The following is a 23750-nucleotide window of genomic DNA, read 5'->3' on the forward strand; positions in this document are numbered from 1 at the left end:
ATCTCTAATTCTTAGGAATAAGGTGTCCCAGTTTTACAGTTGAACATTGCTATAATTGAACCGTAAATTGTGCATTAATCATTGACGGGTCATTTTTCGTCTGTTAGACGAACAAAAGAAACCTTGTATCGCACTTCTGTGGCGCCGCGTTACTGGGATAGCAGCTTACAAATTCTGGTTTTTCATTGAACCCTCTGCGGTTGTTATCCTGGAATGTCCTACCCGAAACTCTCAATCGGCACACGTCTGTGTTATCGCAGCAAGCAATCGTTACCACTTATTGAGGACATTCAAATGCGTCTGCAATCATCGCATGGAGAAGCAGCTGTCGCAGATAGAGATAAGTTGAACAAACTAATTCGTTCAAATCCTGATTTTGAATTCATCAAGCTTATAAAAGACGTATTGTGGTGAAAATGCAAAAGACGTACAATTTGACCTCACTTTGTCCAAATGTCTTCATTGAATTATGTATCTATCACTTCTCGTGACGTAAAAAGATAATTTTGTGTGCTTAAGTATGTGCTGAATGATAAACGGATGAGCTTAAATCAAGACAATTTGGAGAAATTAGGGTCGTTTTTGTTCATGATTCAAAAGGAACTGAATTTTGATAGTGCATATTTTCCAGTTTATTGTGCATGTTTTGCCATATGATAGAGCATGAATGCATGCATATTTTGAGATTTGATAGTGCATGGAAATCCGGGCTCTAATAATAATAATAATAATAATAATAATAATAGTAATATAATCCTCTCTAAAGAACCAGAGAAACAAGGAAATGCCATTTGGTCCTTGTTTCAATGACGGTGAAATCCTGACATTCACCTGCCCGCGGTAGAGTGGGGGCAACAACTGCATATAAAAATTATGTTTTATATGCAGGCGGCTAACGAATGAAGGGACTGATTATCTCCCTGTATAAGAAGATCCCCTATACCAAGGGCCAACAGTCTCTTTGAGAGTGGATGAGCGGGTATGGATAAGGGCACTCTATTGTCCTGGGAACAAGAAATTGTTCCCAAAGGCGGAGGAACTAGTTTGGTCAACGGCATTAGGATGCAGAAGGCAACGGGAAACCACTGCATTAAAGATCCTGAGAGATATTCCAATAAATTCACATGGCATGGCTGCAACGTCAAGATCAGAGCTGGCCGTGTGGATCGTCTACCTCCGTTTGGAGACAACATCTTAATAATAATAATTGTACCGGGTGGTACACCTCCACGCCGCTTATTTAAAATTTGCGCCAATTGAAACTCCTCTGCTGGAGGAAGTCTGAACTTTATCTACAGTATTAATTTTCAAGTTTCTCAGAAGATGTCACTACTTGGAAATTTTGGAGTTTTTGAACGGGGTCATTTTTGATGTATTTTTGTTTTACCTGTAGTAAGAAGTGTGAACTTTCTCTTCTAGAGGACACTACTGAAAAACTACAATGGTGCACCCTAGTGCGAAGTGAAAGAACTGTTTTTTGGAGAAATTTTTATTTCAAAAGTTTGTTTCTTGTTAAATTTCTTTCTGTTATTGTTTAAGTTGGCTGTATAACCCTTTCTTTCCCCTTGTTTTGAATTTAGCCAATCCCGAATTTCTTCAATTAATTTTCCACCAATTATGTGTTTCTTCTTCAGATTGTGTAGGGGTTTTCTTGGTTAGCCAATAAAGTTTTTTTGGGAGGGTGTTCTCATTCCCCTAACGCCTCGAACTTTCCGCGAGAGTATATAAACTGCTGATTTTAGGGTCTCCGGGCCACTTCTGTACCATCTTTCAGTGTGTAAAGTACGTAGCAGGGGGCGGGAAGCGCCTCTTTCTTCGGGCAGCAGCTCAATAACCAGGTAATGGCCTTTTAATAACTTATTTTCTTGCTAGCTCAGCAGTTTAACTCTCGGGGCGGGTCCGAAGCGTTTCCACCATGTAACCTTTTCCTAAAATGTAACTACTCTTAGCATCTATTCTCTTTTAAAGCTACATATTGGGATAGAGAGTGCTTAACCCTCTCGAGCTCCCACTCATATTGCTTTGAGGTGAACTTATTTCTCACAACCGATTCTTCCTTAATGTAATGTAAATTGCTCTTTTCTAAAGTCACCTCTGTAGTATGGGATTAGCCCTTGCATTAGCGGCCTAGAGCCAGATTAGTTTTTAAACAAAATGTATTAGGAGCGCAGATCGCCTCCTCTAAAGTGGTTATTTTAGAGGTCATGTAATTAACCTTTTTCTTACTTAATAGGCCTCAGTAGGTTGGGTATTTTACCCCTGTATCTATGTCCTTAGAGGACAACTTGAAGGTGGAGTTTGGTGTGGCCTTTAATAGGCTTAATGTTGAGAGCGAGTGGCTCTTTCTCGAAAATTGAGTGTTGTATGCCTCGAGGAGGCTTTACTGTGTAATTGGGAGCGAGTGCTCCTGGGCATGATTGGGGTCTTCTGCCCCTTTGTTGAATTTCTGTATATCATAAGATTGAGCTAATTGTTCATGTTGTGGGTTTGGCTCTCGGAGCCCATCCTGTAACTCTGTAATTGTACATTCTCGAATAGTGGCTTTGCTACTCTGTACCTGCCATGCTTGTTATTTCTTAATTTTGAAAAGAAAATATAACCTTCTTAAATTTTAAATTCACTTTAATTTCGTAGCCTGAGACCTGTTCACCCCCCGCACCTTCTTTCACCTCTAACTACCACGGAAAACTCCGTAATAATAATAATAATAATAATAATAATAATAATAATAATAATAATAATAATAATAATAATAATAATAATAATAATAATAATATACCGTACTGTACTATAGACCAAAGTGTGAAAATTTATAGTATTCCGTTACAACCTAACGAAGTAGATTTGGAAAGGCAGTAGACAAATACAATTACACAAATAGGTCTCCATTACGCAATATCAATAGCTCACAGAAGTATCGTATTTTACATCCGTATATTCATGTGCTCGTTCCGAGGTGGTGCATTTCTTTTCAAGCACACCCATAATGGAAATGAACTGCATGCACCGTTTTAACCACATACCAAACCTCATGTCAATCTTAAGTTTCTGGCAGTGCAGGATTCACGTCCGCGCCCGCGAGGAAGGCAGCCAGTAGCACCAAACGTTATATTACAGAGGTGGACTTGATCATATTATAAATACAGACACACAATATAAATAATCACTTTTTTGGCAACTTTAAGTGATTCTGAACTTTTCTTCTCGTGGATAATTTTTGATAGTGTTCATGCGGTTTCAATATCAGGAATGTCAATAAGATAGGTCCAACATCAAGCCTGAGTGTTCATGCGGTTTCAATATCAGGAATGTCAATAGGTCCAACATCAAGCCTGAGCCGTTTTATCAAAAGAAGTTCCCCTACTCTCTTCTCCCTGTTGTAGTTCTCTTTCCCTACGTTTGAGATGCGTGGTCGAGACCATTCACACGGTCGATGAGTACGCGAGGTGACATCCTCTGAGCAAACTGCATAAACAGCAGCTGAAATATGCTTACATTTCATGGGAACAATTATTATTCGCCTTCATGAAATAATAACGATTGTTGCCAAGGCCATCCTTAAAAAATATGTTTATGTTTAAAATTAATTAAAATTTAAATTAATTGCCTTCCTAGCAGAATTAACCTACGCTAACATGATATCGTATTAGAAACAGACCAAGGATATTTTTCTGAAGATAGCATTTTTGAATGTGTATATGAACACTAATCTTGTTATCACCACTAGCGATATCTTTAGCGAACCAATGTTTCTTTCTGATCACATTTGCAGTTATTGCTCTGCTGCTATTTCCTGCGAATTTTTTTTTTTTTGTTAAATTATTACGTGACCACTTTCTGCAAGTTTGGAATAATTTGGCCAATTGTTGTTGAATAAAACACTCTGAAATTACACTGTTATTATTTAGTCGGCTATGGCAGCACGTGGTGAGACGACAGAGGATATGCGCGCGGTGAAACGCATTAACTTACAATTTACGCCACTCTTAGCGCAGCGGTCCATTTCTCCCATCAGCGCACGGAAGTTTTATGAGCTGAGTGAGTCACACATATCAGAATATATAGGCTTGAAACTGGTTGAATTTATGAATAACTATGGAGTGCCGAAAGAAAACTAGCTGTTGTCGTTTCAGACAATGGTAGAAATATGGTTAAAGATATAGTTAATACACCTGGAAAAATCCCATAAAAGCTTACCATGTTTTACACATACCTTGAATCTGGTTTGCCAAAGTTCCCTGCGAATTTCAGAACGCTTTAAAGATGTAATTTCAAAATGTAGGCATTTGGAGTCTTGGTTTAAATGTCAAAAATGATGATCTCAGGAAATTGCATCGAAATTCAGGAATGTCTGAGGGGGCGTTGTTGAAACCCATTCTAAATTTAAAAACAAGATGGGGCCCTACATTCCATATAATGAAGATATTTTGTTAAATGATAGGCTTTGTAGGACACGTTGTTATTTAATGTGTACACGTGTCAAATTAACTATTAAATTTGTTAAAACCTGCAATATTGTAAATTCTGTTTCTTACGTTTAATCATGCTAGGTAGAAGAGTACATTATATTTGTATCCTTGTTTGGGTCCCTAATCACAAGTGTAGGAGAACCTGTCCTAAAATGACATACCATAAAATAAAAACACTTCTGTGGACATAATTCTTGAGATAACTCATTTATTTCTTGAACATTAATACCCTAGAAAGGAGCACTGGTGTGGTATAACTTAAGTATTAATACAATGTTTCTGTTTCTTGTAATTTGAATATTTTCAAAAACATGTTACTATGTCATTTTATCTCAGGTACTTGGGTAAAATGACATACTTGCTGATATCTCAAGCAAAAAGCCTTTTTACTCACACAACTCACAAGTAAATGCTTTTGATGTTCTTGAGAGTCCAGCACACTCATTGTATGCCCACATTGCACACTTAGTACACTTTGACCATGTCTCCGTTGGTTTAGAGTTACTGAATAAGTCATTACAATAGAGACATGGTACATCATTGTCATCATCATCAGCATCAATATCCACGTCTTCATCTCTGTCAGTACCTAAATAAAGCTTCTTTCTTGCCTGTTGAGCATCGCGTCTTGATACTACCTTCTTCTTCTCTGCAGCCTTATTTTTTATTTCATTGAGGTACGGACTGCTAATCAGTAATTGAGACCCTTCATGTTTCCGTTTTCTTGAGACACAACCAGTTTGTTATGCAGAAGGCATTGGAGATATCTGAACTGCTCTGATATATGAGGATGGTGAACAGTCAGGAGATGTAGGCCTACTGTCAATTGGATAAGACCTAGAGGATGACGGTATTGCACATGAGGACCTGGAGGGGGTTACAGTATCTTGAGGAGGTGGGACGGATGCTGTTGCAGCCTCTTTCAATGTTTCACCGTTTGTCTTCTTTTGGTCTTCCTGGTGTTGCTCGCATTGCAGAGATCTTTCCGTAACTGTTGCTGCGCAGAAGAAATGATCTGGAAACACATCACGATCTAAAGGCCAAATGCCTGTTTTGGCAAACCCACTGGTAGCATTGTGAATTGAAGCCGCTTTCCCGTAGGCTAATGAAAACAAACTAGCCATTTGGTACTGGGTAACAACTCTTCTTGGGTGGGCTTTGAACCATTTGGATACTTCTTGATTATAATATGTCTTCAGTGGTCCAAAGAATGCCACATCCAGAGGCTCGAGCCGATGGGTGCAGTGAGGAGGGAACGAGAGCATGATGATACCATTGTCCTTAGCATATGTTAGTACATCAACATGCTTATGAATAGCATGGCCATCGAGTAGGAGAAGCACCTTCTGTTCTTTTGATGAATTGACATGTTGTTGTAAGTGTTTCAACCACTGAAGGAACAGTTCTCCTATCATCCAGCCCGTTTCGTTCATAAGAGCCAATGTTCCTGTAGGTGCTCCATCAAAATGTTCATTTTTGAAATTCTTTCTAGCAAATATTATTTTAGGCGGAATGAAAATGCCGGCAGAGCTCATACAGCATACTACGGACACATGCTGACCCCTTTCAAAACTGGTCATAGAACCAACTTGCTTCTTGCCTTTAGAAGCTAGAATCTTCTGGGGCCTCTGAACTGTGGAGAGAGCCGATTCGTCTGCATTGTAAATCCTTGTTGGATGGATACCGTTCCGAGTAAGACCAAGTTCTAATTTATCAAAAAACAGAGAGACTTGTGGCTTATTGAATGCTCGGGCTCTTCCTGCTGAAGTTGCTTCTGGTCGTCTCAATGAAAGCTCATGGTGCCTCTTCCGAAAACCACGTAACCATTCCCAGTCTAGGAAAGATAAACACATTTGTGATAAATGAAATTAGTGCCACTATCCTACAGCCTTCTAACAAATAGTTTACAGTTTATCAGAAATATACTAACCTGCCATCTTCTTTTCTTTGCTAAAACGATAATCTAATCCATTACTTTAAGCTAATTGATAGGCTAGCCTTCGAACATCATCCAGTGTTAAACCAAAAAGACTAGATTCAAGATATTGAATGTGCTGTATAAGATCAACCTCCAGGAACAAATGAAAGGTAGTTTGATAGCGGCCCAGTCCCTTATCAGCACCAGTTACGTTCTTATTTTTCCCTAGAACTCTCCTCCTTAGCGTAGCTTGTGGGACATTAAAGGTCTTGGATGCAAGATACCAGCCCATTTTTTGTAACGGCATTCATGACTTGCTCCATATTTGTTTTATCCCATGATTGTCGAGTACTACTTCTCTTGTAACTCCCAACCATTATCTTTGCAAATAATAATAATAATAATAATAATAATAATAATAATAATAATAATAATAATAATAATAATAATAATAATAATAATAACTGGTTGGCGACCACAAATTCATCAGCCCTCAAAAGGTTAACCAACAACCACCACCGCCACCAACAACAGGAACAACAACAACAACAACAACAATCGTGAGGTTAGTCATATTCGTCCAATTACCAATGGTCTTAATAGTGTGAAGGTGGAAGATGAAATTAAACTTTGCTCGGGTAAAATGACATAGTGTGTCATTTAATCAACAATGTTAACCTCAAACACATCACAGCAATGCTCACAAACGCCTGGTGTGAGGGGTTATGTAAATACCACACATTAATCAGAATGAATGCTTTTCGTTACCCTATATGTAAAAATTTTGTTACGTTATTTGAATTAAACATATTTGGTAATAGAATTACACTTACTTCATAATTCAATGACGTGATGTTGATAGATTTCCACTACTACACAAAAACCGCGGCAACAGCAGCAATGCTATAAACTCTGCTCCAGTCTTACCAATCCATGAATAATTCAAGCTAGAGATAAGTGCTGCTCCATGCGTCATTTAGGAGAAACGACCGGTGTGTCGTTTTGTCGAAGTATGTCATTTCAGGACAGGTTCCCCTATCTATGGAAATGAACAAGCTGATTTTTTTTTTTTTTTTGCCACACGAGCCGCTCGCGATGGCAATTCCCAACTTCATATCGCTGTTCCATTGCCTGCATTTTATCCTCTTCTAAAAAATACAGCCTATCGTCAGTGGCAAGAAGACTAGAATCATTCTGCTTTCTATAAAGGACGATTCTACTACAATATCCAGTCTGTTATTCCAACTCACCCCTGGTATACGAAGGGTATTTATTCTCGTCGTCATATTACTAACATTATTCGCCTTTGTTACAATCATGCACTCACGCCTCTGTATGAACATAGATTTCGCTTCACCTCCCATTCCTCCTGCATATGTGGAATACCGAACGCTGATGCGAATCATAGGCCTATATTATTTCAATGTCCGGTGTATGACTCTCCTCGCCTGATTTTTCTTTCTCGTCTCATGAAATCTCCGTCACCCCCTTCCCACCAATGTCTCATGTTTGCTTTTTAGCCAGTCACCTGCTGTAATACACGTGATCAGTCAGTATTTGGATGATGCCCAGATTGTTTTGTAAACTTCCGTAATTCTGATCTACTCAAGGTCAAATGCTCCTGCTTCCACTGTGTTTGTTTCTACACACTTCATTTGTTTTTCTACTGTTTATTTAAGTTTTGTGCCTCTCAGTGTTGTTCCATTCTGTACTTGCGCACTTATCAGTGAAAATATTTAAGTTGGTTGTGTCATTATCAGTGTATTCTCACTATTTCAAAACTTTTGACTGGGTGAAATAACAAGGCCCATACGCTCTCTCAACAACAACAGCAACAACAGCAATGGAACGCGACTAACGTGGCAGTAAAGCAACTGTCAGTTGGTTTGTTTTCATGCGCACCGTACAGATGCCACTACTGACCTATACTTAGACGGGGTTTATTTCGCCATATTGTAATTAATATCCGGTTAGTTCGTACGGATGTGTATGTGTATAGTGGTGAAGTGTAAAGAAAACAAATCTTGATATTGTGCGAATTATTAACAGATATGCCGCTTGCTGTCTTGGCAGATCCATGGCAACCTGTTCAAGTCAAAGAAGAAGAGGTGAGTTATTGTCATCGAGTTCATATTTTATCCTGTTGCTTCCTGATGTCAGTCCATTCGAGGCATTTCCCAAGTTAATCCCGAATTGTTACACGGTATTTCTGTGTATAGCTAAATCGTTGTAGTAGCTGCTAACTGCTGCTGCAATAAGTATGAAATAATTGTCGAATAAAGCAAGAATTGGAACCAGGAACAAATGTCTTGATAATGACAAGCAATTTAACCTCACTTTTCAAACCATTTTCAGGTTGGGTGTTGAGTATCTTATCCCTATCACAGTGTATATATATATATATATATATATATATATTGTTATCTGTTTTGATTTACATATACAATAATTTTCCAATAATTGTCGATTCAAATTTTCGAACAATATTATGTCTGTGATCCTGGTTATGTGTTTAAATGGCAGTTTTCACTTAGAACTAACCTGTATTTATGCATATGATAAAACCTATTCATAATTACGTTGAGGGCATTTTCAAAATATGGAATTAAAATGTAGATGCTTCTTAATAATCCATATGGTTCTTAGTTATTAAGTACAGTATGTTTGGCACTGAACAGTTAATGGTAAGGACTGCCTCAGGACAGTGCGTAGTCAATGCAACAGATTCTTTGTTTAGGCTATGTTTAGATTATTTGTGTAAGTTTACATATTATGATGCATGATGCCCTTCATTCTTTGTATGAATGTTGGTGTACATCTTTAGTACTGATAGGGTAAGTGTATGTAAAAAATTACAAAATGGAATTTTAAAGCTTTTGCTGTAAATAGTCGCTCTCTCAATTGTATGAGTTGTTTTCAGTGATAAGTGTATCAGTTTGCTTTAGGAGGAAGCATAATGAATATTGTAGGCCTAATACAAGTTCTGTTAGTAATTCAATGCAACTGCAATGTGTTAAGTTTTGCAGTTAGTAAAAAAAAAAAAAAAAAAAAAAAAGCTCTCAAATGCTGGAATGATTATTATTATTTATTTTCTGAATGTTCATTTGGGATAATTATTAAAGTTATTTAGCTTTTAACTCTTCCATGTTGCTAGAATAAATGGAGAATTAATAGGCCTACATGAAGTCCTGAATATTATTTTCATTTTACCACATGCCATTGGTTATGATTTGCTCAAGTTGCACTGCTTTTGTGTGATAGACAGTTTTATTGTAAATTGTAGGCTAATCTTGACTTGTTGCATAATGTTTTAATGTTTACTGCATATTTTAATGTTTAAATTTGAAATATTTTTTCAAAAAAAAAGCAAGATCATGTTTATGGAATTTTGTTACTAAGTTATATTTTATGTGTAGCTTTTGTGGTCTACTAGCCATTAGGCATACACTTCACTTTCTACCTGCATTCAGGACATGTTACTTTGTACTTATTGTTAAGGGCTGCTGTTGCTTTGGGAGCAAGGATGTGATAAAATTGAATGGTTGTGGCCAGCCTGACTGCTGCCTCTCATAATCTGTCTTTGCCTGGTTTTTGTTGACACAGTGGAAAGTACAGCTTGAACACGATACCTAGGGCTGCCAAATCATCTGAGAGCAAAATGAAGTAGTGTATCTCTGAACATATAGGCTAAAACCATATGGTATCTTTTTCAGTCATATATTAATAAAATAGGAGCCTCCGTAGCTCAGACGGCAACACATCGGCCTCTCACCGCTGGATACCGTGGTTCAAATCCCGGTGACTCCATGTGAGATTTGTGCTGGACAAAGCGGAGGCGGGACAGGTTTTTTCCGGGTACTCCGGTTTTCCCTTTCATCTTTCATTCCACCAACACTCTCCATTATCATTTCATAGCATTTATCATCCATTAGCAAATCACCTTGGGAGTGGCGACCCCATTGTAATCAAGGGTTATGAATTTCATGAATTCCATTGTAATAACAGCCTATATATGTTTCGTTCATTACATCCCTGACCCGTTCAATGACTGGAAAACAGGTTATACGTTTTCATTTTCATATTAATAATATAGCTGCAGAATTAGAACCGGTTCTTGTATTAGCCAGTGACAAATATTTTTGTTTCCTGTAGCCTAATTATATACTTAACTACGTTCTTGTTTTTAGAATGTAGATCTTATTGGAATGAAGTATGCAGGTTAGGCACTGCCAAGATTGTATGACTGAACAGTTTCTATATTATGATTTTGTGTATAATATCACAAATAGGATCTTCCAACAGTTTGTCATCAGCTGACAGCAGAAAGCCCAGTTGTCATTGTAGAGGTGTTCTATGCATATGAGGAGACTAACGTATTCTTGTTGTTTTCCTTGCTCTACCAGATTGTGCTATTACATATCAATCTGCTGACTCACTAACACATTTTTACCAACTGACCCTACTTTCACACCATTCATCTCAGAGACTGTTTACGTGAGGACTGTTGTTACTAGCATTTCTCGTACCTTGGTCTGCCATATTGTCAAAGCCTAAGGAAATGGAAACCTACAATCTGTTTTCCAGTCAATGACCGGGTCAGAGATGTAATGAATGAATCATATATAGGCTATTAGTACGATGGAGTCTCCACTCCCAAAGTGATTAACAACTGATAGATGCTATGAAATGAGAATGGGGAGTGTTGCTGGAATGAAAGACGACAGGGAAAACCGGAGTACCCGGAGAAAAACCTGCCCCGCCCCCGCTTTGTCCAGCACAAATCTCACATGGAGTGACCGGGATTTGAACCACGGCATCCAGCGGTGAGAGGCCGACGCGCTGCCATCTGAGCCACGGAGGTGTCAAAGCCTAATATCAGGCAAATTAAAGAAAGTAACAGACCTGTTCTGTTCCATACCAGAAGGTATAGGCATGGATCCAAGCTTATGTATGGTTCATGTACCGTAATACAAGATAAAACTTGCTTGACTGTCCTTGTCTTTCTTTTGATTGTGTGTAAAGGTAATGTTGACAGTGAAGGTGTAAAGTAATATGTAATAAACATTTTTGCAAACACATCATCATGGCTGCATTTAAACTTATATATGGTGGTCGTAATAGCTGTTTCAAGGCCAAAAATGAAGGAATTGTATTCTCATCCTTTTCCATGAAATGGCAAAGAAGTGGTAAAATAGAATCTTACATTTAAAAAAACTGACTTGGTTAGAACCCATTTCAAGAACTTGTCAGCAGGTTTTATTTTTTGCTTCTTTCTCTTAAGCCTCTTAGACCTCTTTCCACTTAACAGGAAGCTATGCTTCCAAGTTTAGTGATGTCATCCGTGATCGTTGAGATATAGGCTAATACGATCTAAACTGTATCCTAGTGCTAAACTTTGAGGGTAGAATGTCATCTGCCAATCTTTGATCCCTGTTATGTTTGTATATAGCACAGACTTAAATATCCTCCATATGATCCCAGGTTTATCCATAATGTTGTTGTTGTTTAGGTCATCAGTCGTAGACAGAGTTGATGCAGACCTCCATGCCACCCTATCCTGTGCTAACCTTTTCATTTCTGCGCTACTACATCTACTCTAATCTGTTTGTCACATTTATACTTTGGTCTACTTCTGCTGCTTTTACTGTATATGCTTCTCTCAAAATTTAACTGAGCAAGTCCTGGGTGTCTTAGGATGTGTCCTATCATTCTATCCCTTCTTCTGGTCAAATTTTGCTAAATCATCCCCCTCTCACCAATTTGATTCAATATCTCTTCATTTGTGTTTTGATCTACCCATCTCACCTTTGGCATTCTTCTGTAACACCACATTTCAAAAGCTTGTGTTATCTTTCTTTCTGAACTAGTTACTGTCCATGTTTCACTTCCATACAATGCCACGTTCCAGACAAAAGTCTTCAAAACCGTCTTTCTAATTCCTATATCAATGTTCGAAGTGAGCATATTTCTTAAGAAAGTCCTTTCTTGCTTGTGCTAGTCTGCATTTTTATGTCGTCCTTACTTCTGCCACCATTAGTTATTCTACTACCGGGCGAGTTGGCCGTGCGCGTAGAGGCGCGCGGCTGTGAGCTTGCATCCGGGAGATAGTAGGTTCGAATCCGACTATCAGCAGCCCTGAAGATGGTTTTCCATGGTTTCCCATTTTCACATCAGGCAAATGCTGGGGCTGTACCTTAATTAAGGCCACGGCCGCTTCCTTCCAACTCCTGGGCCTTTCTTATACCATCGTCGCCATAAGACGTATCTGTGTCGGTGCGACGTAAAACCCCTAGCAAAAAAAAAGTTATTCTACTACTACCTAAGTAACAATATTCATATACTTCCTTTAGGACTTTTTCTGAATGTAATATTTCCACCGGGCGAGTTGGCCGTGCGCGTTGAGGCGCGCGGCTGTGAGCTTGCATCCGGGAGATAGTAGGTTCGAATCCCACTATCGGCAGCCCTGAAGATGGTTTTCCGTGGTTTCCCATTTTCACACCAGGCAAATGCTGGGGCTGTACCTTAATTAAGGCCACGGCCGCTTCCTTCCAACTCCTAGGCCTTTCCCATCCCATCGTCGCCATAAGACCTATCTGTGTCGGTGCGACGTAAAGCCCCTAGCAAAAAAAAAAAAAAAAAAAAAAAAAAAAAAAATGTAATATTTCCTGCATCACCTGACTTCATCCAACTGCACTCCGTTACGGTTTTTGCATTTATTTATTTTCGTATTGTACTACTCCTTCTTTATAGCCTTTGATTCTTATCACTGCAGACTGATTTCCGTGCAGATTGTAGCTAATGCTTCTTTCTCTGTATCTGATCCTGATCACCTTTAGAGTCTCAAATCGCTTGGTTCAGTCAGTATTATTGAATACCTTTTCTAAATCTATGAATATCATGTATGCAGGCTTGTCTTTTTTAATTTGGTCCTTTAAGATCAGGCATAAGGTCAGGATTCCTTCACTTGTTCCTTTACATTTCTTCTGAAGCCAGACTGATCTCCTCCCAACTCAGCTTCAACTTGTCTTCCCATTCTTCTGTAAATAATACATGTTAAAATTTTGCAAGTGTGAGATACTAAAGTAATGGTGGGATAGTTGTCACAGTTGTTAACACCTGATATTTTGGGAATAGGCATAACATTTTGTCTAAAATTGGATGGCACTTCTTCTGTATCGTATACATCGTATGCACCAAATGGAATAACCTCGCCATGCTGGTTTCTCCTATGGCATTCAGTAATTGGATCATCTTCAGTAGATAGCTAAAATTGACAATTGATCCAGTTAGGATCGAAACATGCATAGTTGTAACGAATGTGAAATTTATTTTAAAATTCACATTAACCATAAGGTATTGAATAAGGAGGATACTGTTCGAAAATAAATCATTGTTACAGTGAATTAAAGAATATTAGTTTAGCTGTCAATATGGAAATATGAAATTCATATTTTGTGGTCTCAAAGGTCTGTCAAATTCTGACTTCAACCTTCAACATCCTTGCACGTCTCTTTCAGCCATTCTTACTTAGCTGCACTGCACATTGTATCTACTTCATTCTTTAATCACCTGTATTCTTTTCTGCCTTCCTAATTTTTTGCATTCTTGTATTTTCGCCGTTCATCATTCGTCTCTAATATCTCCCAAGTTCATTGATTCTTACTTTATCTTACCGTCCTTCCTGACTTTTCTTCAGTAGCTCTACTGATCTCATTCCTTATGACTGTCCACTTTTCGTCTATTGTGTTTGTTTTTTTACAAGTTGCTTTATTTCGCACAGACGCTGATAGATCTTATGGCAACAATGGGATAGGAAAGGGCTAGGAGTGGGAAGGAAGCAAGCAGCCATGGCTTTAATTAAGGTACAGCCCCAGCATTTGCCTCATGTGAAAATGGGGAAACCATGGAAGACCATTTTCGGGGCTGCCGACAGTAGGGTTCGAACTCGCTATTTCTCGAATGTAAGCTCAAAGCTGCTCGCCCCTAACCTCACGGCCAACTCGTTTGATGTATTGTGTTTCCTTCAGCCTTTTCATTTAGTCCTTATGCAATATGGTCCTGGAAACAATCCTTCACACTCGTTTCTTTCAACGAATCTAGATCCCATTTTCTTGCAGTCCTTCCTTTCTTCAACTTCAGGTGACATTTCATAACCACATAGTTGTGGTCAGAGTCTGTATCTGTTCCTGGGAACGTCTTGCAATCCGACAGCTGGTTCTGAATCTCTGCCTAATTGTAATGAAGTCTGTTTGATAATCTTCTTATGTCCCCAGTCTTATTCACGTGTACAGCCGTCATTTGTGGTGTTTGAACCAAGTATTAGCAAGGACTAAACTATGATCGGTGCAGAATTCAACTAGCTGACTTCCTCCTCCATTCCTTCGTTCCAGTCCAAATTCTCTTACGGACCTTCTCTTCCTATGCATACATCTGCATTCTAGCCTGCCATCACAATTACTGTAGATTCTCATCTCCTTTTACGTGTTGTATTAAATCATATATTCTTTCGATTTCTGCATCATCTGCTAAACTACCAGGCATATAGACCTGCACTATTGTGGTGGGCTTTAGCGTGGTGTCTCTCTTGACAACATTGATTTGTTCGTTATGCTGGTTATAGTAGCCCACCCGCTGCCCTATTTTCTTATTCATTATTAAACAAACTGCTGCATTTTCTGTGTTTGATTTTGTGTTGATAATTCTGTAGTTCTCTGACTAAAAATCTTGCTCTTCCTGCCAACGTATTTCAGTTATACCAACTACATCTCATTTTAGTCTATCCATTTCCCTCTTTAGATTCTTTAACCTACCACAATGATTCATTCTTCTAACATTTCATGCTCCGAGTCGCAAAAATTTCGGCAGTCATCTTTCTGATGATTGCCCCCTTCCGTGTAGTCTCCACCTGAAGATACGAATGGGGGACCATTTTACCTCTGGAATATTTTACCCAGGAGGAAGCCATCATCAGTACGTAATTAATTCATACAGAAAGAGCTGCATGTCCTCGGGGATTAATTAAGACTGTAGTTTCCCCGTTGTTTTCAACCGTGTAGCAGTATCAACACAGCTAAGCCATGTTAAATATTTTTACAAGGCCATATCAGTCAATCATCCAGACTGTTGCCTTTGCAGTTTCCGTAAGGCTGCTGCTTCCCTTTTGATGAACCATTTGTTAGTCTGGTCTCTCGATAGGTAACTTACCCCTTCAGTTTGGCTGTCTGCTTCATTGGGCAAGCCACCTAACCACAACAAGGTCACATGGTTCCATATATATGTGCAGAATTATATGAAACTAGTGGCATGTTGCGACGATAGTCCGAAGTTTAAACATGCTGTGTTTCATGAATATTCGTAGCACATAAAGACTGCTCAGATATTGTATAATTTTCCAGCAAAGGATTTTTGCAAGACTGTTCAGTGTTTATTTAATCTGCTCTTTTCAGCAGGTATCTGTATGAAGTTCTTACACCCTGATTCAGGATGGGAAACGTGGCCTTGTTTTGCCGGTCTTCCTTGTGTAACTGGATTCATCTTGGGTAAAGTAGACTCAAATCAACTCTGTTGGTATGTGCTGGGAGTTCAGAAAGTTTGGAAGCTCTGAGGGAACTGAGCGACCAACAGCCAGGCTGATACGAACCTATCAGCCATCAGACGATCTTGTAATTCTCCCTCCTGCTCAAATGTTTCAAGACTTTCATCCATACGTTGAGTTGAAGAGAGGAAGCTTTAACTCAGCATGTACAACACTGTTCTAGAGGTCTCAAACTTTTTTTTGAACTGTTACCAGTATTGAAACTCTGGGTTTTCGTTTAAGACCTCAACCATGTAAATACGTTCATTGGTGATCTCACAATTTGTATTTATTTGATGAGACATTCTATTTAGAGTTGATTTAATTTTTACAAAGGTTCTGAAGTTATGATGTGCAGAATGAGCCATCTCCCAAGGTCTATAATGTACGGCGAGGAATTTGTGTAAGGTATGCACTGTTTGTAAGCCCTTATAATATTTCTCTAAGATCAGTTTGCCCTTGATTAGCTTGCTCATGTATTGTGTAACAAACGGTAGGAATGAATGTCGGACAAAATTCCCGCACCTCGGCGTCTCCGAAAACCGGCATAAGTAGTTATTGGGATGTAAAAACAATAACATTATTATTACTTTAATGGTTAAGATGTTTAAAATTTTGAATACTTCAAGGCTATAGTAGTATGCCAGATGGTTTGGCATGATAACCTTATTTGTTGTCTGAATCAAATGATTTTGACCGATAGTAGTCAAATAGTTTGGATTGAGTTAGCTGTTTGATGGCCATTGAACTAAAGTAATGTGTTCAGCAGTATCATTATGTCACATACTAGGTGTAGAAGGCTATTCTGTGTTGTGTTTTAAATGCTTTTCTGCCATACAGTTTTTATTGCCTAGTGTGAGAATTAGGAACTTGTGTCTAAAGTACTTTTTTATTTTTGCAGCTAATGGAGTGTCCAGGTCCATATGTGGACTAAGGATTTACTCTGTAGGTAAACCCACGCGGCTATGAAGGAAGCTGTCTACTTATGGCCGACAACTTTCTTCATGTTGCATATCTTGTGTGTAGTTCTACTATTTGTAGTTCTTGATTGAGGTGGCTGGTTGATTCACCCATTTGTTTAGCATCTGTTTGAAGTATTAGGCTTGGCACCAGGGCAAGTATTTTAAAGAAGCAGTCATTTATATTCATAAATTCAGTCATGTTACTCTTTTAGGTCTATTTGTTTTATGAACAATTTTTTTGAATTTTTATGTATCATATTTGAATCCACATCAGCTATATCTCTTCTGACTTTTTAACATTGTTTGTCCCTGTTGGTGCCAAGCTTTTTGCATACCGTATACTAATCTTAACTCTTCTAGGAGCTCACAGCATCTTGCTTTTGCTCAGCTTTGCTTAACTCTTAACTGCATATCAGGGGAAGAATTCCATATGGGTCCACACTACATCATTGCTCTCCAGGAAATGAGTGGAACTGAAGAACTCTGTAACTATCTGATCTGTAGCGTTTTGTCTTGATCCATGTCCACGCTACTTCTGTGGTCTTGGATGTTGTCTTTTTTTAATGCAACATTCTAACACTGTCATTAAATATTATGCTTTTATATAGGGGAAGAAAGCTACTGGGCATTTTCTAAATACAGATGAAATTGCAGTTCGTGTTGTAGTGATTTGTATATCTTCTATTCCCATTGACTTGTCAGATCAGGTCTCGAATAAAGGGATGGGTTATAAGGTTGGTAACTATGTAACCTTCACTTTATACCTAGCATTCTAAATGGAACTGTACTCACAGGAGTGCATTATATCTCTCAGAAGTCTCATGTTTGTAATACTTAATGTGTACGATTCAGAGAGAGAGAAAGAAAAATATGGTTATTAATATTTTCTGTATAGGTTTATTGGCAGAAAATGCACAACTAAATAAAACCTTTGGACGGGGAATTCTTATTTGTGATCTCTACACATGTTCTGTTGACTCTTGAATGTGGGATGAAGAAAGTGTAACCAAGACAATGTGTGTAGTTCAAAAATTTCATACAGTCTAGACAGGGTTACTATGGCAGGGTCTAGGTTACCAAGGAAGACATGTGCATTTTAGACATATTGAGCATAGAGATGTGTAGGTTGGCATTCTTTCATCTTATGTGCTCTAAAAGAGACAATCTCTCGTATTATGGATTGTGAAAACATCAGTAAACATTAGAGATATGTCGTTTAAGCTTCTTTCCATGTCTTTAGTTCCAGACTTGGGTTCCATAAAAAAAAAAAATTCTAAAATGTGTTTTATTTTAAACCATTCAAATAGACTTATGCTCGGAATGCGAGAGGGAATTCCTTGTGACACGTTCAGATTTTGGCTTTGTTTGTGCTGTTTGAAGTGCATATCAACATTGTCTCTGTCATCGCTCAAAATTCTCTCCGTGTTTATCCTTTTAATCACTGGAGCAATTTGCTCGTCGCACCTTTTATTCAGCCCTTTTTTTCCTTCAGATATTTGCACTTCTGAAGTACTTCTGCTTTTTAGTTCATTGATTTAAAAAAAGAATTTAGTATTTATTCCATAGGCTTTGATATTTGTTTGAACTATTGTACAACTTTTTCTTCTTAAATTTATTTTTTCTTTTAATTGTGCCAAATAAGACATCAATGGGTGTAATAAAGTGCATAGAAAATCTGTAATTAGACTAAGCACTTGAGCCAGTGTTATATTATCATGTGTTTAGAGTTTTGCACTGAAAGTGATTTAGTTGCTAATATTTATTCTCAGAGCAAAAGGGCATTTAGTCTTATAATGTGCTGAAATTGGTTATAATTTAATGTGATACCCAATTAGCCAAATGCATTCATCACACTCGATAGGGAGCTCTTCATTGTCAGTTCATTTTAATATATTTCTCCTTCACCCCTCGTGGGTGGGGGATGCAGACAAAGAATATACCCACTGTATCCCCTGCCTGTCTTAAGAGGTGACTAAAAGGGGTGACCAATGGATGATCGAATTAGAATCATGAGACTACTTGTAATTAGTACCATCACGCGGGGAACACCATGGGTTGCCTTTACTTGTTAGGTACACAATAGATTTGTGATTAGCAGCAACAGTATGTAAATCAGCAGCGATAAAAAGGAGAAAAGCATCAGTTTTCGGTCACATTCTCCGGCATAATAACTTCATAAAGAACTGGTTCGAAGGCAAGGTGATGGGAAAGAAAGGCAGAGGGAAACCACGGAAGAAGATCATTGAAGAGGTAGCTGAGATGATGGGATGCCAAGGTTATGGAGAGATGAAAAGGATCGCAGAGAGAAGAGATCAATGGTTGCAGCGACAAGGCGAAGCCTTTAGATGATGATGATGATGATGATGAACCATGGGATAGTACGAGTCCCTGTGATTAGTACACTTATGTGAAGAACACTATAGGTTTGCATTGCCTGTAAGTGGTGCCGCAATGTGAGAAACACCATAGGTCTGCATTACATGTGCGTATTACATTACCTGTAAGTAGTACCATAGTGCCCGCAAGTCTATGCTACTTTTGATTAGTACTGCAACATGACAAATACCATGGTTCTGCTTTACTAGCAATAAGTACCATTATTAGGGGCCAATGACCTGGATTTTGGACTCCTTCAGACAACAAGCATCATTGATTCAGGATTGTACTTTAGAAGCAGTCCCTTGGCCAGTAATACTATTGTTTTACGCTAGTTTCTGGGAATGTGGGGCATTGAAGGTCGGATCCACTGATAGTTTTAAATTGATATTCATTCATACATTCTTTGTCATCACGTTTTGAATTCTGGCCAGTGGGTGTTTCTGGACTTTTAAAGTGTCATTACGTTTTGTACCATTAGGTGCCAGTGATCTAGATGTTAGGCCCCTTTAAACAACAAGCATCATCATCTATATTTCTCCTTTAAAACTCCAAGTATTGCCTTATGTTTCAGTGGAACTTAGTGTATGCGACCTTTTTAAATCAATTTGATGTCATCGTAACTCGTTTGGTTTTTCTTTTAGGGAGATAGATCCTCACATTCCTTGCAATTTTAAATTGTTTAAAACATTTTGAACTATTTTGGTAATATATGAGTACGGCATTTATTCCATCCAAAAATTTATGTTGTACATGTTCTGAAAGTAGTTGGAATATTCATGACGTAAAATTCTTTCATGAATAATATGGAAGCAAGAGCTGTGTGGTTGCTGATATGTTACAGAAAAGTTAGAGAAAGTACGAGTATTGATAAGCAAGGTGCTTCTGTATAAAAATGAAAAGAACTTGATGACTCAATTACTGATTTGAACTACAAAACAAGGAATCTCCCTGTGCATGTTGTGATACTTATTAATAGCATCGACTTGGATGGTCCTGATACCATAAAAAGATTTTGAGGTGTTCCATCTTAATGCTTGATTGCTTAAAGCTAAGGCACATTGAACTTAATGCCATGTTACATGATAGTGTTCTACATGACACACTTAACTGGAAAATAATGGGGTACTAATGCATGTAGTGTGGACTGATGTGGAAGGAGAGCACTGGCTGATGCTGTGCTTGCTCTTGTAGCCCCACAGCACTGCCCATCAGCGTTGGGATGCACACACACCTTGCATGAGTTGTTCTCCATAATTTGGAAATGTCCCTCTAACAGTATGTAATATGCCTGTCTCTCTTCTCATTTTATCAGTGTGTGTTGAAATTTCTAAACACTGTTTAGGTATCTGTAGCCTAGAGCAATTGAGATCTTTGCTGTGATTTGTGTGGTGTCATGTTTTGTTTGTGTATGGGATTCAGGGAAATGCCTGGACAGAGAAGATATGGGCTATAAGGGCTTTTTGCTTGTGTGGCAGCTGGTCTTTGCACATTGTCAAGTATTGCTATGTTCAGTGACTCTTCTTGTTGTAATAATTTGCAGCTGAGTTGTGTTTTGGTAATGATATGGAGAAATACACATTACTGGTACCTCATCCTTGAATTATTTCTTTGTGACTGGACTTCAAGTATTCGAAATCAAAAACAAAATATGATATACACCCTTATTTCCAAGGAACAGTTTAAGATTTGTAATCTTATAACCACAAAATGCATCATGAGCAAGGCCATAGCCAAAGAGGACAACTGCTTTCCCTCCTTTGTTCCAAAATTAAATATCCCATTGCAAGTATAACTGTGACAGAAATAGAAGCAATCAGGTTAAGTTAAAAAATAATTTATTTTCGTTGTTACAGCTTAAGTTCATTATTATACCTGTTTCCAAAGAGTAAAGTATTCTTAAATAATAAAATGGAAAGAAATATCATCCTTATCCTTAGTATTTATCTTTAAAACTTAATTTGATTAGAGTCATCAGTATAACTGCTATTGGATTACGTGTATGCCTACGAACTACCGTATATAATGACAGAGGTATTTTCTAATCAAGGAAGGAGTAAGCATACACTGCAACAGGCCTTGAATATGACTTTATCATGAACAATAGTGACATTTTAAATTATCATGCTCAAGAATTCGTTGGCAGTCTGTCCGTTCAGTACATTGTTTCCAGGTGCGAGACATAATGCATCCCGAATCACTACCAACATGGAAAGAATGAACTTACTGGCGATAATTAGATTAAGGGAGAGAAGTTTGACGATATGGGAGACTACCCGGTGTACTTAACAGGATTGAAAACTAAGTCTGAAGTAGGATTTCTCATTGGGGAAACTGGAGCATGCAATCAAATTTCTGGTACACATGTATATTATAAATACTCAAACTGTCATCTTATTAGGTAGTTTTAAGTACATACAGTACATAGTGAAGAAAAAGTACAGAACAAAAATAGACAACTGGACACCTGGCCAAGTTTGGCTTGGACTGTACACCCATTATCGAGGTAACAATCCACGGGTATTGTGAAATGGAACGTGTGGATGTTCTTGGCTCGTAGTATGGGAGGGGTTGAATAAGAAAACCGAGTAGCTGCAATTGCTCTTTAAATGGTTTCTAATGAGATCCTCAAACTTAGAAAACCCTGAAGTGTAAGAAAAGATCAATTCAGTGATACTGGTGGTGTGAAAGATTGCCCAAGATTTGATCCAGTGTACAGACAGCCGCGGCTGTCAGAATAGTGGCGGCTCGTATTCGCTGAAATCCATTCCGGAAGCACTCTATGATGGCACGGGATTATAACGTTTCATCAAAGGTTATTTTCTGAAGATCTTGGGTTTAGTAGTTATACTTTGGAACAAAACGACCTCGCCTCACACCACTCCTCTCCAGCGGCAGCCCGGTGTCTATTAGCGGCTTATAGGATTTGCTTAGTTACGCTTCGTCGAGTTTCTTGAAGAAAAAAAAACTAAATACACTGGCGGAAAAATATTCAAACACCATGAAATAAGGAATGTAGAATTCCGGAAATTTTGGTAATATATTTGATGAGGTAACATATTTAATTGATTAAAGGTAATAGACTACAGGTTAATATCCACGCGAGAAAAGCCATCGCAAATGTGCAATGCTGGTCCATTAATAACCGGTGTAATCGCCTGACTGTTGAATGCAGGCATACAAACTTGCATGCATTGTGTCTTACAGGTGTAGGATGGAGTTCCGTGCCTGTTGCACTTGGTCGGTCAATACAGGGGCGGTTAATGCCGGTTGTGGTTGACGTTGGAGTTGTCGTCCAATGATGTCCCATACGTGCTCAATTGGGGACAGAGGGGATCGACCAGGCCAAGGTAACATGTCGAGCACGTTGGGTTACAACAGCGGCATGGGGCATGCGTTATCCTGTTGAAAAGCATCCCCGGGAATGTTGTTCATAAATGGCAGCACAACAAGTCGAATCACCTGACGGTCGTACACATCTGCAGTCAGAGTGCGTGGGATAACCGCAAGAGTGCCCCTGCTGTCATACGAAATTGCTTCCCAGACCAGAACTCCCGGTGTAAGTCTAATGTGTTAGACTCCGCCGACAGGTGGAATGCTGGCGCTCACCTGGCCTTCTCCTAACCAACACACGACCATAACTGGCACCAAGGCAGAACCGGCTTTCATCGGAAAACACAACGGACCTTCACTCTATCTTCTAATGATCTATCGCTTGACACCACTGAAGTCGCAGACGACGGTGGTTTGGGGTAAGTGGAATGCAAGCCGCAGGGCGTCTGACTCGGAGCTGTTCTTCGCGTAACCGATTTCGAACAGTTCGTTGCATCACTTTGGTAGCCAACTGCCACTCGAATTGCTGCAGCAGACGCAGTCCGATGTGCCACAGCCATACGGCGGTCCTCTCTTGGTGGTGCCACGGATACATCCGGAGCCCGGTCTTCTTGCGAGCGTACCTTCTCGTGGAGACATTCCTGCCAAGTCGTTCTGCAATAGCGCGGTTATACGGCCTCGTTCAACCACAGTGAGCTGTTGATACTAGCCTCTTCGTCGCCGTAAAGGCATTCTTGACCCACTCAGTCCAATCTCACTGGTAATTAACGCTCTCACACAGTACAGCCCGTATTTAAAGCAAACTTGATGTGCAGGGTCATGGGGCCGCTACTAGCGCCACGCTAATGCGATTAACGGGAAATTTGAATCAACGTCATCTTTCAGATGTATAAACACGCCTACCAACGTTCATTATTCTAGCACAACCCCTTCTTGGTGTTTGAATATATTTTTTCCGCCAGTGTACAGAGGGGTCCAGAAAAATGTAGACACTCTTTGATAGTCAATATTAATGGAACAAAATGACATAGAGTTACAATTCTTGCACGGTGGGAAGGTTATTTTGTGTTCAAATGACCCCCATCAGCAGCTAAACAACGTCGATGCCTCTGAATTGC

The 23750-nt window shown here is 38.9% G+C and overlaps 1 protein-coding gene across 2 annotated transcripts in view; it reads left to right on the plus strand.

Moving 5' to 3' along the window:
* The first annotated feature begins 8331 nt into the window (after nt 1-8331).
* S6kII (Ribosomal protein S6 kinase II) overlaps nt 8332-23750 on the plus strand; it is a 362049-nt gene continuing 346630 nt past the window's right edge. For both annotated transcript variants that reach the window (XM_068226656.1, XM_067143003.2), the window contains exon 1: nt 8332-8495. In XM_068226656.1, coding sequence (XP_068082757.1) covers nt 8439-8495 — 57 coding nt within the window. In that variant the 5' untranslated portion in view covers nt 8332-8438. The remainder of the gene's footprint in view (nt 8496-23750) is intronic.

The sequence above is a fragment of the Anabrus simplex genome, chromosome 3, assembly GCF_040414725.1.
Source record: "Anabrus simplex isolate iqAnaSimp1 chromosome 3, ASM4041472v1, whole genome shotgun sequence".
Lineage (NCBI taxonomy): Eukaryota > Metazoa > Arthropoda > Insecta > Orthoptera > Tettigoniidae > Anabrus > Anabrus simplex.